This window comes from Penaeus monodon, chromosome 1, assembly GCF_015228065.2.
Source record: "Penaeus monodon isolate SGIC_2016 chromosome 1, NSTDA_Pmon_1, whole genome shotgun sequence".
NCBI lineage: Eukaryota > Metazoa > Arthropoda > Malacostraca > Decapoda > Penaeidae > Penaeus > Penaeus monodon.
In genome coordinates, this window is record NC_051386.1 from 21,328,503 (window position 1) to 21,346,002 (window position 17,500).

General features: G+C 36.0%; 2 protein-coding genes across 8 annotated transcripts in view; one reads left to right on the forward strand and one right to left on the reverse strand.

The window, feature by feature from the left end:
- The window catches only part of LOC119570263 (forkhead box protein K2-like), an 88,843-nt gene extending 75,010 nt beyond the window's left edge, over positions 1-13,833 (forward strand). Inside the window, exons 3-10 of one of the 7 annotated variants that reach the window (XM_037918099.1) lie at positions 2,294-2,436; positions 2,918-3,072; positions 3,486-3,632; positions 4,050-4,243; positions 5,003-5,205; positions 6,525-6,593; positions 8,480-8,687; positions 9,063-13,833. In XM_037918099.1, coding sequence (XP_037774027.1) covers positions 2,294-2,436; positions 2,918-3,072; positions 3,486-3,632; positions 4,050-4,243; positions 5,003-5,205; positions 6,525-6,593; positions 8,480-8,687; positions 9,063-9,333 — 1,390 coding nt within the window. In that variant the 3' untranslated portion in view covers positions 9,334-13,833. The remainder of the gene's footprint in view (positions 1-2,293; positions 2,437-2,917; positions 3,073-3,485; positions 3,633-4,049; positions 4,244-5,002; positions 5,206-6,524; positions 6,594-8,479; positions 8,688-9,062) is intronic. The other 6 variants (XM_037918251.1, XM_037918174.1, XM_037918134.1 and 3 more) reach the window with 6 other exon arrangements.
- LOC119570152 (protein flightless-1-like) overlaps positions 13,095-17,500 on the reverse strand; it is a gene marked incomplete in the record, with an annotated part of 19,152 nt that continues 14,746 nt past the window's right edge. The window contains 1 exon segment of the mRNA XM_037918032.1: positions 13,095-13,541. Within this exon segment, the coding sequence (XP_037773960.1) occupies positions 13,407-13,541 (135 nt within the window).

The following is a 17,500-nucleotide window of genomic DNA, read 5'->3' on the forward strand; positions in this document are numbered from 1 at the left end:
TCCCCCCTCCTCACTTCTTCCCTATCCCCACTTCCCTGTCCACGTTCCCCTCCTTACTTCTCCCCTCTCCCTCTCCCTCTCTCCTACTTATCTATCCTCTTTATCTTTCCCTTTTCTCTAGTTCTCCTACCTTGTCCCTTGTTCCTTTGCCCTCTCTGTCCACTCTTTTCACCTTCATCATCTTCCTCGTTCTCGCCATGCACTCTCACATCCTTTCCCTCATCCTCGCCCCTTTTTTTATGCCTCTCCCTCATCCTCGCCCCTTTTTTTATGCCTCTCCCATTACCTCACTCTCTCCCCCTCCCCCCGCGCGCAATGGTCACCGGAAGTGGGTTACCGTTATTGCTATTAAAGGGTGTACTGGCTGGGATGCGTTGTACCTAGAACTATTATTGTTGTTGTTGGTGTAGTTTTTTGTATAACTGTTGTTATTGTCATCATGATTGTCATAGTCAGGCATTACTATTATTATTGTTTTTATCATTATTATTATTCATCCATCATCGAGGAAGTAACATTTTTGCATTATGTTTCATATGTATTTAGGAAAATTTAGATTGTTCTGATGAAAGCTGAAGAGCAGTCGTGCCGTGGGTCAGGGACCAGTTTATTAGATTTTGGTCGTGGGTCAGAGCTGCATTGGGGTCTAGAATCCAGTTCGTGAAAGTAAATAGAGCATAAGTGTAGAAAACATTCTTTCCTTTCTCTATGGTAGAAATGTATTTCGAAACAGGATTTTTTTTTGTGTGTGTGTGTGGTGTGTGTTTATGTATGTGTATGTGTTGTGTATGTGTATGTGTTGTGTGTGTGTGTGTGGTGTGTGTGTGTGTGTGTGTGTGTGTGTGTGTGTGTGTGTGTGTGTGTGTGTTTTATTTGTGCTATTTGTGCTTTTTGTGTGTGTGTTATTTGTGCTATATGTATATGAGACATGTGACACTAGTGAAAATCAAAGCATATTATATGACAAGTGACTAGTCAGTTTGACAGGTGTGTAAGTTAATTACAGGTGTGCACAAAGAGGCAGTATATGTTTCTGTTAGGCAGGTTTATGGTATCAGACCAGATTTAGAAACATTTACATTTTTTAAAATGCTTTCCCGTGTTTTTGTATTTATTTATTTATATATTTATGTATGTATATATGTATGAGTAATCAGATAATGCGTGAGATTGTGCATTTTGTTTGTCATTCTAGTGTGTGACCGTGTTTGTGTCTATATCTGTTTTGTTTGTAATTCTATTGAAGAATTTTGCATTATCTTTCTAATTTATAACTGTTTTAGTGATGAACCCGAGTACAGAATTAATTCCAATAGTGAATTAGGAATAAGAATGACTAGAATGGTTTGAAGGTGCCATCAACTGGTCTGAATTTTGATTGAAAATTTGTTTGCTTTCTTCATTCACATGCATTTGTTACTCTTTTAGCGTTGTTTGATTCACTCCACTGGTATGCAATAAGTGATGGAGAGATGATGGTCTATTGAAACAGCTCATGTGTTCTGTTGGTTAGTCATCTAATCACAAAGGTTCAGTTAAGAGTGCAAGTTCTTTGTATTAAAAATGATCATAATAATAATAATAATAATAATAATTTAGAAAAAAGTGTGAGGAAAGGGTTTCAATTGAAGGATGTTGCCCTTTATCACCCAGTAATAATAATGATTGATTGATGCTGATGGTTATTGATTGATGATTACTATTGATGATAATGATGGAGAAGAAAGAAAATAATAATAATAATAATAACAATAACAATATTAATAAAAGAGAAAAAAATAGAAACTCGCATCATTGAGGTAATGGAGATTGATAGGTTTGATATTAATCTACTGATAACAGAAGGTTGTACAGGTGAGAGATAAAAAGAACCAAATTAGGGAATGTCCATCATTATTGTATAATGATATGTTGTACATGGCCAAATAGTTTGATTATATTTTTTTGTTAAATTGGTGTGGAGAAATGTTAAGACCATGAATAAAAGATATTTAGAAAACATTTGTGTGAATACATATATCTTGAATACATGTATACATCTTTATGTGCATATATGCACCATGCGTATATCATGTGTGCATGCGTGCATATGTGCATACATGCATGTGTGTATCTATATAGAAAATCAGATATGGGGCTTAAAGTATTACGGGGCAAACCTTGCTAGAAAATAGAGGATGCTCTTCCCCACTTGCTACCAAATAACCCAGACCTTTAAACACCACGCCCACTATCCTAATCTCCACTCACTCACTCAACTCACTCACTCACCCCATCTCTCCTTCTTTTGCAGTGCGGCCAACAGCTGCCCCACATCGCCCCGAGGAGGCCATGGAGGGCTCGGTGGACTCGGGGGCAACAAGCGTGTCAATGCCGAGAACCTGGTCCAGGCGGCCTACGCTGCCATGGAAGACAAAGGTGACATTGCAAATACAGGTTGGTAGTTGTTCTGGGTTCAGGGGTTGAAGAGTCTGGGAGGACTGTAGTAATGTGGATATACGGAATAAAGTTGATATGAATTTAGGTGGGGTGGGGTGTTGCATAAGGAGGTATTTCCTCCCTCCCCTCCATTTGATTTTGATACATTTTTGAAAGGGATTGCTGGGAGGGAGGGGGGGGGGGCAAAGTATTGTTTTTGTGGTTGAAATAAATAGATAAGACTTTAGGGTAGATGGAGGTTTGTTAAAATGTAGAGTACTTCAGTTTCATTTTTACTGGATATTGTATAGGGTTTTAAAGATTTCTCTGAGATGAACTTACAGTTTTAAATGTTAATTGTTGTAATTATTAAGATAATAGTGTGTATTTATTATTATTATTATTATTATTATTATTATTATTAATCATAATTGGGTATTTAGTTGTTTACCCTCTTGATATTTGGATGTGAGCCTAAGTAAGCCTGCTATTCTCCCAGTTACAGTTTCAACAACTCACGAAGAGAATCAGATGAACTTGTCTGTGTCCAGCCAAAATTACCACCACAATGGTATCCAGGCATCCATAGCGGATGACAGCTACTTCACGTCGCCCCATCCGCCTGACCAGCCTCACAGTCCACCTGGTGCCAAGGTGAGCATTTTTTTTGTCTTCAGCTTTCTTCATCTTAATCTTTGTGGTCGGCTTATTTTTCCTTTTGTCTTCCTGTTCATCTTCGTCTTAATTTTCAGCTTTGCCTGCTCTTTGTCTCCTTGCGTTCTTCATTTCATTATGAGTTTTTGTTATTTTTTTTGTCGTCATTAATTGTTTTCTTTTGTCTTCATTAAGGTTCGATTTCATATTTCTTCTCTTTCTTATCCCTGTTTTGTGGTGCATATAAATACTGCCCATGTACTATCTGCATTTGCACAAGCATTGATAAAACAGCAGGGTAAAAGATTGGATTAAAGAAGGAATTTTTACTTTTGATACTTTTATAGGGAAGATATATTAAGACAGAGTTGGTTATTGTATTCTCACACATTTTTTATTTTTTATTATCACAGGATGACTCCAAACCACCATATTCATATGCTCAGCTGATTGTCCAGGCGATTTCTTCAGCTACTGACAAACAACTGACGTTAAGTGGTATCTATTCATACATCACCAAACATTACCCTTATTACCGTACTGCTGACAAGGGATGGCAGGTAAGGGGAGAGGAGTAACAGTGTTCATCATCATATTCATCAGCATTATTATCAATATCAATATCATCATCATCAATAATCATCACCAGTACTCATCGTTGTCATTTTCATTGGAAATGGTTCCTTTTGTCACTTAGGGATTATTAAGTGAAATAATTTTTGGTTATTGATATTTAGAATGGAATGTAATGGTAGGATTGTGTGTTATTGACAATTTTTGTATAAGTAAAATCTTGCTAAATAAAAAAAATCAGATGGACTAGCGAAAAAGTGTTCTAAGAGAAATAAAATTACAAATTTAGATAATAGAATTTTCATCAGTAATGAAACTAGACCTCACAGAGGCACATCTATCTACAGTTTCTTAATTAATCATATTCTCTCTACCCTCCTTTCTCTTCCTCTCTCTTTCACCAGAACTCCATCCGGCATAACCTGTCACTAAACAGATACTTCGTCAAAGTGCCACGGTCTCAAGAAGAGCCGGGGAAGGGCAGCTTCTGGAAGATAGACCCCGCGTCGGAGAGTAAACTAGTAGACCAGGCATTTAAGCGACGGCGCCAGAGAGGTGTTCCTATTTTCAAGACGCCCTTCACACACCTTTCCAATAGGTTTGTAGGATGTTGTGTTTTTTGTTGGATCATTACTTCTCACAAACAAAAACTAAGTGTATCAAGGATGCAACCCCAAACTGCTCAGCTGCTGTTGAGCAAATTTCACCTTTATTCATTTACAAGTGTGGAAATAAAAACTTGTAGTTTTGCAGCTCCTATTGAAATGGATCACAGGAGGTCAGTAAGTGGTATTTGAAAGAAAAATATATATAAAATACTAAAATACTGACTTTTTCTTTCTAAACAAAACATTTGGAGCTTTCATACTACTTTCTCTTGAAAAGAGAGCAAGAGATAGATCTTCAGAAATGTTGAGAATTAGATTTAGATAGATAGATAGAAAAAAAAAAAAAAAAACGGTTTCTACTCATGATAAAAAAAAACGGTTTCAACTCATGATACCACACACTGCTTATTTTATTCAGACTATAGAGCGAATAATGATCTACTATGGAGTCTATATAACAACAAAAATATCCTACAGTCTTAATTTATCATGAAATATGGCAAATAGAGACCTTAGAAAATAATGATACTGAAAATACAACATAGGCTCTTTGTATTACGAAGAAAAGGCAGGGGATGCTGGTATTGGGCATGAGCGGTCGCGCATGCTAGGGTGATGATATGAGCCCCCGGCAGTGGGGCCCAGGCCACTATGAGATTTTTTGTTTTGTTTTTGTTTTTTATGCATTGTGTCTTCCTAGCCAGAACCAGTCACTGATTTTGAATTCCCTCCTGCCTTTGTCCTAACAGCAGATCTGCGCCAGCCTCTCCATCACACATTGGGATGAGTGGGCTGGTTACGCCCGAGTCGCTGTCGCGAGAGGGCTCCCCGGTGCCAGAGTATGTAGACTCGGCTACTGCCTCGCCTCTCAATCCCCTTAACACGGCTGCGCAGTATGATGTAAACACAACTAGTGCGCCATCCTCGCCACCCCAGCATCAACATCAACAAGGTCAGATTGAACTTTTTGGGTTGTATTTAGATTTTCTTGTCATACTGTTATTTTTATTTTATTTTATTTTTAACTTCTTTTGTCAGTCTGAAGAATTTTATTGTTAGTGTGAATGATGAATGTAAGTGTTTGAGTACTGTGTTACTGTACCAAGTCAGGTTAATGAGGATTGCAGACAATATACAAGTAGTTACTTTTCAGGATGGTTATGAGACAAATGAGTTGTCAATTTGAAGGTAATTAATTACTTGATGGGTTAAAGCAGAGTGTAAGAAATGATCTATGTTATGCTTGAGAGACCCTGCATGTTGCTGAAGAATGGTGTCCAAAAGTCCCATGTGGGAAAGGTATTGTTTAAAAATGAATAGAAAAACACTACTTTGAAGATTACCAGACATTGATGAATAGAGGAAATGTGTGTTTTCCTTTCTTGTATACTTATTTGATATCCTGATATTAATCTTTAATTAAACTGAAATCACTTTACTGGTTATTAGAGATATAAACTGATAAGTAAGGAAACTTGTGTTGCTCTTCAAGAATATAGATTGCAGCGGATCTGACAAGACAAAACATTGCAGGACATTTCTAGTCACAAAACCATGGGAGCAGAGTATGATATTCAATGAATTTATTGTATTTTAGTAATGTTGCATTGGTTCTGTGAAAAAGGGACATGAAATTTGTATGTATGTGTGTGGTACAGAATAAGATATGATAGTCGTGTCTCAAGATTCTTTTAAAGTGTGTGATACTGCTGGATTATAATTTACCTGTAAGGATATGTATTTTTAAAATTGTGCTGATGATCTGTATGAACTCTGACATGAATTAAACCTTATTTGCTTTTATAACCAAGGAAGCTAAAAGCAGATGCAGAAAATCACATAGCACTTACACCCACATAACAAAGGAATAAGTGACACAAACACCAGACACATGCACTGCTTATTGTAAAAGAGGAGTAGAAGGAGACGAGATGCAGACAAGATGAAACAAGAATGTTATTGGCACTGGCTAATGCTACTCACTCTCACTAACATGCTTACGGTATGGCTGATGTGGAGATTGCACAATCGCAAGGCAGAGATTCTCCCCCCTTTTCTCCACCGCTAATTTCCTTGTCCTCCTCCTCCTGGTCCTCATCCTCCATCTTACTCTTACTCTTCTTCCTCCTCCCTCCTCCTTCCTCCTCTCTCCTCCTCATCCTCATCCTCCCCCTCCCCCCATTCCTCATCCTCATCCTCATCCTCCATCCTCCTTCCTCCTTCCAGCTACCTTACCCTCCCTCCCTCCTAATATTTTGTTTCTTATTACAGGTACCACATTGATAGCCACAAGTGGGGTTAGTGTTCAGAATTCCCAGCAGCTCATGTCTGCCTTACAAGGTGTGTCCATAATTCTTTGTTGAAGTGGAATTATTTAATAATACGTGAGCCCAGTCATCATAATTTTTTCCTTTTTTTCTATTTATTTATTTATTTTATTATTATTATTATTGTATTTTTTTTTTTTTTTCTTCTAAAACCTATTATGTTCTTGAAGATGGAAAGGAAATAAAGCCATATGGGTACACTTAAAGTTATAGAAAATGCGAAATGATGGACACAGAAAGGCAGAGAAAAGATTGTTAAACATTCAACTGTTTTGGTTGTTGTGGTGTGTAATGATTTTTGTAGTTGCTTGTCATTTAACTTGTTTCTCCCCCACCACACTTCTTAAGGGAAAAAAAAAGAAAAGAAAAACTAAATATTTTTTTTAGAAGTTTGGATAACCTTTTGATCTTTGAATCTGACATCATTTAAAGTTTTCATTTGGCTAAATATTTCTAGATGATAATTACATGTATAGTGGAGTAAATCCATCTTTAGACATGATACTCTGTTATTGGTTTTGATGGTTATAAATTTTCAACAGTGGCTCACTGTCATTATTTAATTAGCCTCTGCCATCATCATATCATTGAAAGTTCTAAAGCAGACAGGAAAAGCTAACATTGAAACCCACACTCTGGCACGCAGAATAAAAAGTGATTGTTTTCCTCCTCTGAATTCAACCCAGATTATATATTCTCTCATATCTCTCTCCTTGCTCTTCATCTCCCTCTTTCTCTCTCCTTGTTTGCTTGCCTTCTGTTTTATCACATGCTCCTCCTCAGTTCGTTGGTGTCTAGGGTGCGTATACTAACTGGCTTGTAGTAACTCACACAGGTATCATCTTTAGCTTTAAAGTTTCTTTGTTTCTCATATACCATGTAATTTTCTGTGGATGTTCCTATTTTTATAAATGTTCATTACAATGAAAGATTATTGTTATTATTATTTTTAATAAAACATACATCCATAGTGTGTGTGTGTGTGTGTGTGTGTGTGTGTGTGTGTGTGTGTGTGTGTGTGTGTGTGTGTGTGTGTGTGTGTGTGTGTGTGTGTGTGTGTGTGTGTGTGTGTGTGTGTGTGTGTTTTATGCACTATTTAAGGGGACCACTGGTTCTTTCCCCCCCCCCCCCTTTATTTTGTGCAGTTTTGACAGTTGAAATATTGTAGAAGTTGATTCTTTTTTTTTTAATTATTCTATATAATGAAATTTTTAGCATTATTTTGAATGTTTCATTGTAGTTTTTAATTTTTGTAACCTTAGTTTTATTTACAAGTAATCAGCAGTTCTGACAAACTTGCCAGGGTCCTCAGAATTTTTCGAGGGGGTTTTGCCTCTTAAAATTTGTAATTTACCCAGAGGATGGGCTATTCCCATGCCACATTCATTCATAGGTTAGGCCCATTCGGCTGCTCAAGGGAAAAATAGGAGCACAGGTAACACATTTTTGAGGAAATGAGGCAAAAAAAATTACTATGCCTACTTTTGAGGCCAGTCCATGATATTGTATGGAGATTCCTGCCACAGTTAGCAGTGGGTGAAGATTATATATGTAGGCAAACTTCAAAATTGCATTTTTAATTTAACCAGATGGTCCCCATAAACAGAAAACCAGGCAGAAAAAAAAGAATTCAAATTATTCTTTATATACATATTTTTGTTGCATTAATACAAGATAACTTGGGTATTGTTTGGCATTTTCTTCTCAACTCTGGCTCTTTTATTTTATTACTTAGTCTTAGCAGGCATGTTACTTCACCATGCATGGTTTACTTAGTAATATTGTTTATTAATTTCTCTTCTCTTGATACCTACCACAACAAATGTTCGTATCCATATCTTAAAAAGTGTTACTTTTCTAAGGGAAACTGATCTCTTTTTTATCTCTGTGCTCATCCAGGCAAGTACCTGATAGCCACAGCAGGAGGACCGAGTGGAGCAGGGTCCGGCAAGCAGGGAGAGCTGAAACAGATCCAGTTGACCAGTGGAAGCCACAGTGGCGAGGGAGCCTCCTTCGCCCAGGGCCAAGTCATTGTTCAGACGTCGGCTGACCCAAGCTCTTTCACACACACTCAGGTTATCCTCCCTACGCATCTCACAAAATATGGGTAAGTTAGACATGGCATAAGGTAAAAGTGTCTAGGCTCTAAAACTAAAAGGTTGTGCTAATCGGCTGAGTACAAGATGGAAGACTTGCTTGGAATGTGAGTAGTACCATGGAAGTTAATATAAGAAGTTACTTGTCCACTTGTGTATACTGAAAGCATGGTTAGCATGGCTCCATGCTATGTTAAATAGGGATTAGGTCCTTTGTTGTATGTTTGAAGGCAGCATTAATATTCATATTATGTATGATTGGTATTATTTTTAAAGATCTTGATGATGATGATTGGAATTTTTTGTCTGCAATTTCATAACCAAACACTAGTATTTAATTGAATGTTCTCTCATTTCAGTTGATACATGCCTTACTTTCTTTTCAGTAGTGGTTACGTGACAGTGAATGGAGAGGTAAAACGAGTGAGCACAGCAACCACTGGACACACAGTGACTGGAACGAGTAATATGAGAAATAGTAGTACTAGCACAGGAACTGCAGTCATGGTAGGAACTGTGACTGCTGCCCCTCATACTACAGAGTATGTAGAGGAAGTAGTGGAGGCAGAGGGTGTCGTTATGGCTGCCCCTCAAGATGAGCCTCTTTCGAAACGCCCGAGGGTGGATGTGGACGAGTCTCCGTACGAAGATGAGTAGATTGTCATTGCTAAACCACCAAACCTAGTGGGCGGTGGTGGCCAGCAAGGAAACAAAGCAGTAACTGCTCTCATGCCAGTTAAGTAGTGGTGGTCTCTGTGCAAGTAAAACAGGTTCAACTCAGGTGGACAGGAGCTGTAGGATGGCTGTCTGACGCTGCGTTAGCCCGAGTTGTGTATTTGAGAAAAGATTTCCAACTCTCAGTTTTTAAAAGAACACATCTGTGCTGTTTTTAGTGGCACAGAAGTTTGTTTTTCTTCAGGGATTAATAATAAAAAAAAAGATGTAGCCTGTTTTCTAGACAGACCAGTAAAAGGCATCTGGTATGGTGTAAAGACTCAATGATGTGCACAGTGGATAATATTGTAGTGCCTGTTTTTTGCCATAATGTGACAACTGATGGCAGGTAGGCCATATAAAAAATAGTGGACATCAGTTTGACAAGTTGTCTGTAATCACAGCGATAGAAAGGAGACTCGGCAGAACTCCAAAGCATCTGCTGTGCCTAGGTGTAAGTGTGTCACACCGCAAGACTAATGTCATGTACCTGATGGGATTATGGAGGTTGCATATGAGGCAACTTTTGCAAATTTGTGAAGTGTCTGGATGAGAAGTTAATGCCCATTAGTTACACAGAAGTAGTTTACAGACTGTTAAGTGATGTTTTTTGCCAAGTGCTTTTTTAAGTTCAGAAGAAAGTGACAACCATATTTGATCATGATGACTTTGCTTGCATGTACACATTATTACTTGGCTTTTCTTCATGTATACAAGAGATTTCTTTTTAATCGACTTGTTTAACATGTATTAAATGTATAAATTGATGATGTGAATGCTTTAAAATAGAGCATAGCCATATTAAATGTCAATATTTAGTTATTTTTGTGAAAGGATTGGCCTCCCAGTCTCACTGCAGTGTATGATACACTGGGATGTATGGGAAAATTATTGTTTTCCCTAATATAGTGCAGTACAAGTTTTTAGGTGATGTAAAGTATTCTTTTTTGTGAATAGTATTAATATGAAAAAATAACAAAACAAAACAAAACAGATGATTATAGGGGAGTGTTCAGCATGGGCTATGTGGAGAAATTAATTGTTCAAGAATTAAGTTGAAGAGTAGAGTTTTTTTTTACAACTTCAAGAAATGTGTGGGAGTTGTGAAACCCTGCCATATATGTACAGTATCAGAATGTTTAGATCTGCTAATAGTAGCAGAGGATATGTTTCCCTATTGTAGTATCAACTTTGTACTAAAATGAAGAATAGCATAGTTTAAGTCAGAAGAACTCCCATATTTTTCTTTAATGTTTGAGAGGCTACAAATGATGTGTAAATGGTTATAGTACTATATCTGTATGGAGAGGGACAGTGTTATAGTAAGAGAGCATGTTGGAACACTTCCTTTCCTTTCATGTACATAAAGAGAACAAATGTAGAACTCTAGATTTTTTTCAGAATTAACATCTCATTAAAATGTTAGCTCCTGAAAGGGGAAATATTTATTTTTTTGATTATCTTCTCCTGACGATGCTAGATTAATTCCAGCCTTTCACTGTGGAAGGAACTACACAGGTGTTTTTTAGTATCCAAAAATCAATAGCAGGTTCTACTACAAAGGCCTACAAGGAAAGGTGAGTGATTATGGTCCAAAGTCAGAGGTAATTGTAAATAATCACTAATTAAAGCTTAATAAAAAGGAGTAAACTTATGTTTGAAAAGAAAAGGAAAAGAATGGTTAGCTTGTTGACTTAAAAAGCTAATTTTTTTTTTTTTTTTTTTTTTTTTTTGCTATTTTAATGAGACATGCATACATACATATTCAGGTAACTTAAAAAAGAGGATATTTATTGTGTTAAGTTAAATAGCCAAATTATTATTGTTTTTTTTTCTTCGTATCAGAAACCTAAGACTTGTTCCTTCAGTAACAGGCAAAGTGTTACTTTTATGTATAGTAAATAAATTTGGTGCCCATAAATTATGAATGAAAGGATCACTCTAAAACTTACCAATCTTTCATCCTTAGCCAGAAAATGTCCCCCCCCCCCCTTTTTTTTTTTTTTTTTTCTTTCTTTTCTTTTCTTTCTTTCTTTTTTTTCCCCTTAAAATTTGTGCAGTTCAGTGAGCAAAAATTACCTAAAACATGAAAAATCCTGGTGGAACATCCTCTCTCTGGCAAGGCAAGTTATTACACAGTGAGTGTTAAATAGGGACTGCAAAATTTAAAATCAGGGTCCTATATTAATTGTATTGTTCTAAATATGTACTTTTGAATATAAAGTGAATATTTGGTTATCAAGAGTCGATTCAAGTAGTTGGAAATTGTTCTGGCTCCACAACCAATATTTTGACAATCTTCTGTTGTGTGTTGAAACTGTTCCTCTCAAGAAACACTCCAGTTTTTCTTGTATTCTTTGATGTCCTGTGATAGAAAGAATTAGTATAGCCGGTTATCATACGTTCTTTGTGTCATGTGACAAATGATTGTGAAACACAAATTGTTTTTATCTGTTCCCAGTTCTTTCAGTTCTTATCCGTTAGACCAATGCCCGTATTTGCTTCATGCTTTTGGTATTTCACTTACCAAGTGTAGCCAAGTATTGCAATTCCTAAATGCTAGCCAGTTTTGTCTTGCTTATTAATGAATGATAAGGTCATTTTGTCATCAGTCCTCAAATTTTGTTTACATAAAAACAATGGCAAGTAATTGGCAGTCAGTGTATTGAAAGGAAATTTAAGTGTGTTTGGTTATGTGTGCTTACATATATATAAGAATATATATTATAATTATGATTTTTTTTTCTTCTTTTTATAAAAATGCTGTGAAACTGTTCTTAGATGAGGCAATAACTTTGGAGTGCTGATGGAGTGTGAGGAGTGTGTGCCCCAGCTTTACCCACTGTTAAGTTTTAGAAAATAGGACTTGTCTTGTCTCCGCTTGGATCTAAGCAGACGAGACCGACACTACAGTTCAACTATCTGAAATGTATATCATGTCTTGACCCACTAGTAGTAACTTGAAAAGTAACAGATAGTAAAAAAAGATTGTTTATCTGCATATTTATGGAGGATTACAATAGGCAGGAGGCAAATAAACTCTATACCAAATGGTGGTGCCAAGCATACCCTTGAGGTGACTAACTCTACAGTTGTTTATTAAACTGTAATAGAATACTGGTCTGTCCAAGGGAATATTAGTTTATTAAACATTAAAGGGTAGTACTCTTGATAAATACTCAAGTTTTTTGATGGGTTTTAAGAGGTACAAATTCCTTTGTAATAACTGTTAACAGTATACTGATTAAGTGCTAGCTGCAAGCTCATGTAAGTACTTAGGCAGTATTTTTGAAGACATTTACAATGAAGCCTACAAGGTTAATGCAAGATCATCATCTAACTTGTGTATTTCATGATCATCTGCCCAAGAAAAAAAAAAAAAAAAAAAAAAAAAGTCATCCAGGATGACAACGGATAGAGACAAAAGTCTCGGCTCCTCTTTATTAATGGCTTCCCCAACCTTTAAATGCTCCTGACATTCAGGAGTAACTTCCTACCCTCCTCCCTTCCCCTCCATTACTTTTTGCGACCAACCCACAAACTCTACCCTGCCTTGATATCATAGTGATTCGTATGTACAACTAATAGAAGCAGAGTGAAAATAAACCTATTAACTCGGATGATGCAGTTTCATTGGTAAAACCAACTTCATTTCATTCATCTAGAATTCATTAACAAAAAGAGAAGGTCAATGAAAAAGCCTCTTGTACATAAAATTATTTATTGTACACAACAAATATTTTTCATATATAATTTAAAATACCTTGTTTTAAGCCAATTTCCTTTTTAACAAGTGCTCTGCTAAAATTGTCAGAACTTGTGCAATGTAAAAGAATAATAATGTGGCTCAAACATTCTATCAAATAAAATTAAATAAAGAAAAGTTTACACAAAAAAAAAGGAAAGACTAGTAGGACTTTAAGCACATATAATGAAAGCAGTTTTGGAAGGCACTCACTACCACACAACAGAGACCATCTAAACCTAAGCAGATGTGCCTCTTTCTCTCAATCTGTTTACTCGCGGGTCGTCTTGAACTCTCCCCAGCCATGGAAGCATCGCGTAAACTTCTTTGATTCTTTCCCCTTAAACGTACACAGCAGTTTTCTGGGCAGTTCGGGTTGCTTTACTCTCAAGTTCTGCACATATACCTGAGGGAAACAAATATGTGGATAAACTGTAGAAATTTTGGTTTAAGGGGAAGGGTGAGAGGAGGGGAGTAGAGATGTAAAAGAATACTGGCTACCTTGGATATTTCCTTTCAGTCTCATTCAGAAAATAAAATAGTCTGCATGGCATAACTGGGCCACAAAGCAATGTCAACTGAAAATCTATCTGCTGGGTTTTTACATTGTTTACATAAAAGAGTAAGACACTAAAATTTATTTACATAATTCACAAAAAACTGTGTTGTTTATGCTGTAATTAAAGGATTATTAATTATGTATTTTTTATTTGACATGCTCTAACAGTACCTCATCATCAAACATGTAATCTTGAGTGCAAAATGCACACATTTCTTACTGTACATGTTTTTGTTCAATGCCTTGTTTGGTCTTATCCTCATTTACAGGTCAAAAATAAAACTAACTGGCTGGTCATGGAAAAAATCTATCTTCAAGAGACTAGGAAGTGAACAACATGCACTGCAGAATTTCTCAATGTGAATATTGAATTCAAATTTAACAACAATGATACCAATTTGTCTGCTGTAGAAATCATAAAAATACTTAAATACCAAAAGTCTCTTACAGCCAATAAATAATTTTAATATAACAGGACAAGAAACTGACTGCTCTTGTTTGCTACTTTCACAAGAGGACTGCTAGTTTTTGAAATGGAACATTGTAAACTAATAATCTGTATAATTTAAGGAACGGACAATTCTGCAGTATCCATGTTTTGTTGTAATCAACTTTTCAATAATTTTTTTCTCTAAAGGCTAAACCTTATGGCTTATATTGTAGGCCTAGTGTGTGTGACCTTGAATGTCATGTATATTTACAGCAATACACATTGTTTAACTTTTCAGTTCGAATCTGGTGTTACAAGAAAGCCGACAAAGTATTTTAAAATATCTTGCATGAAATAATTACCTACTTATTCACTCCTGTCTCAACACCTTTTTGAATAAGCAACCTTTGCAACAACCATATTTAAAGCATAGTTGCCATTTATAATTAACAACAAAAATAATTTCTTGGAAATTACATAAATAAAGCTTAGTAGTAATGTTTTACAAAAATGCATAAACTGAGTATAATGAATATGCTACAATAAAAACAATCATTCTAAATGAAAAATACGAAATATATGATATTGTGATGTACTTGGTCACTAGCATACCTGTATCACAATACACCTTTTATAACCAGATCTCCAGACATTAGCATACAAGTATCTCTATGCACCTATATATTTATAACCAGATCTCCAGAAATGTATAAGGCAATGGTGGACAGCTTGATATACATCTACGGCCACTAACATTTAATTTTTTTTTATTGTATTTACAGAGATGGCTCCACAAGTACTTCACCAAAGAGTAGATTATTAATCCTCACTGTCTCACCTGTATACCCTTTTCCTTGTTTTGGGAAAAATGAGTGTTAATTTTTACAGTTCTTAGTATTTTAATAACATTATAACAACCAAAATAATAATATTATTATTATTATTATTATTATTATTATTATTATTAATAATAATAATAATATTATTATTATTATTATTATTAATAACAGTAAGTGTTAATACTGAAGAGGGAAATCAGGTGAGGTCACTTCTTGGTCAGAGTACTTGTGAGAACCATGTGTGTAAAACAAAATTCATTAAAAGCTACTTTGGGCAGTAAATGTATCCATGACCAATGACTCAAGGAGCCCATTTACTTAATTTTCCCATAGACCATAGGTTCTTGGGGGATCAGTCAACTCCAAGAGCTGATTTTATCAACACCAAACAAATCTACAACCCTACTTAACATCTTGGGTAACGAATCTACACATGTAAAGAATTAAATCTTATTATTTAGAAACCATCAAACTGAACTTGTCTCAAAGGCCACCATTACTGCTAATGCAAATCCTAAGAACCCTAGACTGAGTACTACTGTTATGTAGCTGAAACTAACTCTTGTATATAATTCAACCAAGTTTTAATCCTCATATGTCTACATCTTCATATGTCAGCAAAATCATGGCACATTTTTAATGAATGAACCCCAGAAACCTGATCCAATTTACACTTATATGATAAAAAATACATTCAGTGATCACTGTCATACATGAATTAATGCAGTCTTTCTGGGACGTTACTACTACGGATAAAATCAAAATCACACCCTTGAAATTGTAAGAAGCATTACCCTTCTACTTTTCAAGATCCGCCATATATTGAAATTCTACAAACACCTGATGCTGTGCTCAAGAAATTCCATAATGCTTATAAAGATGTTTATAACAGATCTGAACCCTCCAAAAAGATCAGAAACAAAAGTTCTATAACAAGAAAATAGAAAAAAAATAGTGATCACAACTAAAAAGAAAGGTGTAAATCAGAAAAAAAGTAATTCAAAGAGTAAAAGAACCTATATAAAATGATAATGAAAAAAGAGAAAGCAAATTAATCAGGGCTCCCAAAAAATGAGGGTGCTTTATTGAACAAGTTTTTAATCTGCTTAATCCAATCACACTGGCTGACACTGGACAACCAACCTTTCATGTCACTGGGATCATGTGTCCATGTTGTGCAGTCCACCCTTTTAATTTGTGTATGCCAAACAGATGTATATTTTTCTGGCTGCCTCAAGGAGAAACAGCCCATTAAAAGTAGGCTTAGAGCTTGATGCATTGTTTGGTATTGCGATGGGGTTTCCCTTAACAACTGGATAACAATAATTGGTTAATAATAAGACAACAAAAATAGACTAAATAACATTTTAGAACTAATGACGATGAAACAAAATGACTTAACTACATAATTTTCAATGAGAAACTGAAGAAATAAAAGATAATGCAACAAACTCAGCAGCTGGAACAGATTAAATTCCTGAAATAATGTTAACCCATTGCCGACGGGTGGCATGTACGTACATGCCATGGCATGGCGGGACCATCTGCCGGGGGCACGTGCGCACATGCCATAGAGTATGCATGGACATGCCATGAGTTTTTATTTGTTACAATCATGGCAAAAGATTATTTTTTTGCCAGTGAAAGTGTGATTAAGTCGGTTCTAACACTTTCTCATTTTTACCATGCAACAAACAAAAAAAATGCAACAAACCGACAATTTCAACTCCATGATGCCACACACTGCTTATTTTATTCGGACTATAGACCGAATAATGATCAACTATGGAGTCTATATAACAACAAAAATACCCTTCAGTCTCGATTTATCAGGAAGTTTGGCAAGTAGAGACTGTAAAAAATAATGAAAATTGAAAATACAACATATCTTCGTAGTATTACGAAGAAACGGAATGGGATGCTGGTATTTGGGATGAGTGGTCGCGCATGCTCGGGCGACGATATAAGCCCCCGGCAGCGAGGCCCGGGCCACTATGAATGCTACCCGTCAATTATGGGTTAAAAGAATGCAAAGAAATATGCAAAATCACTGGCAAATATATGGAGGAAATCCCTGGACATGGAAGTTAACAGAAAAATCAATCCTTTCTATAAAGAAGAATGCAAAAGTCAGACCAAGAACAACAACAATAGTATATAATGAAAGTAAATGCTTGTAAGGGGACTAAGAAAAGAAACTGGAATCTGCTCGATGAAAGCTGTCCACTGTCATCTTGGTATAACATAACAAATGACAAATATATACACCATTGAAAACAGTAAAATCACTCCTGAAAAGCAAGAGCATTGCAAAGGAGGCAAGGTGTCTTGACACTGCATGAATGTCCATGTGGACCAAACCTACAAGCCACACCAAGGAGTCTCCATGCAAGTAAGCTTAATGCCTGGGATTTGAGGCTCCCAGATCCAGAGTTAAAAAAGTTCTACATGCCATTTGCAATGGGGCAAGTGTAAACAATTGGAAATTCAATGCTTATAAATTTATAAAATAATAAGTTATCTTCCAATTGGAAGAC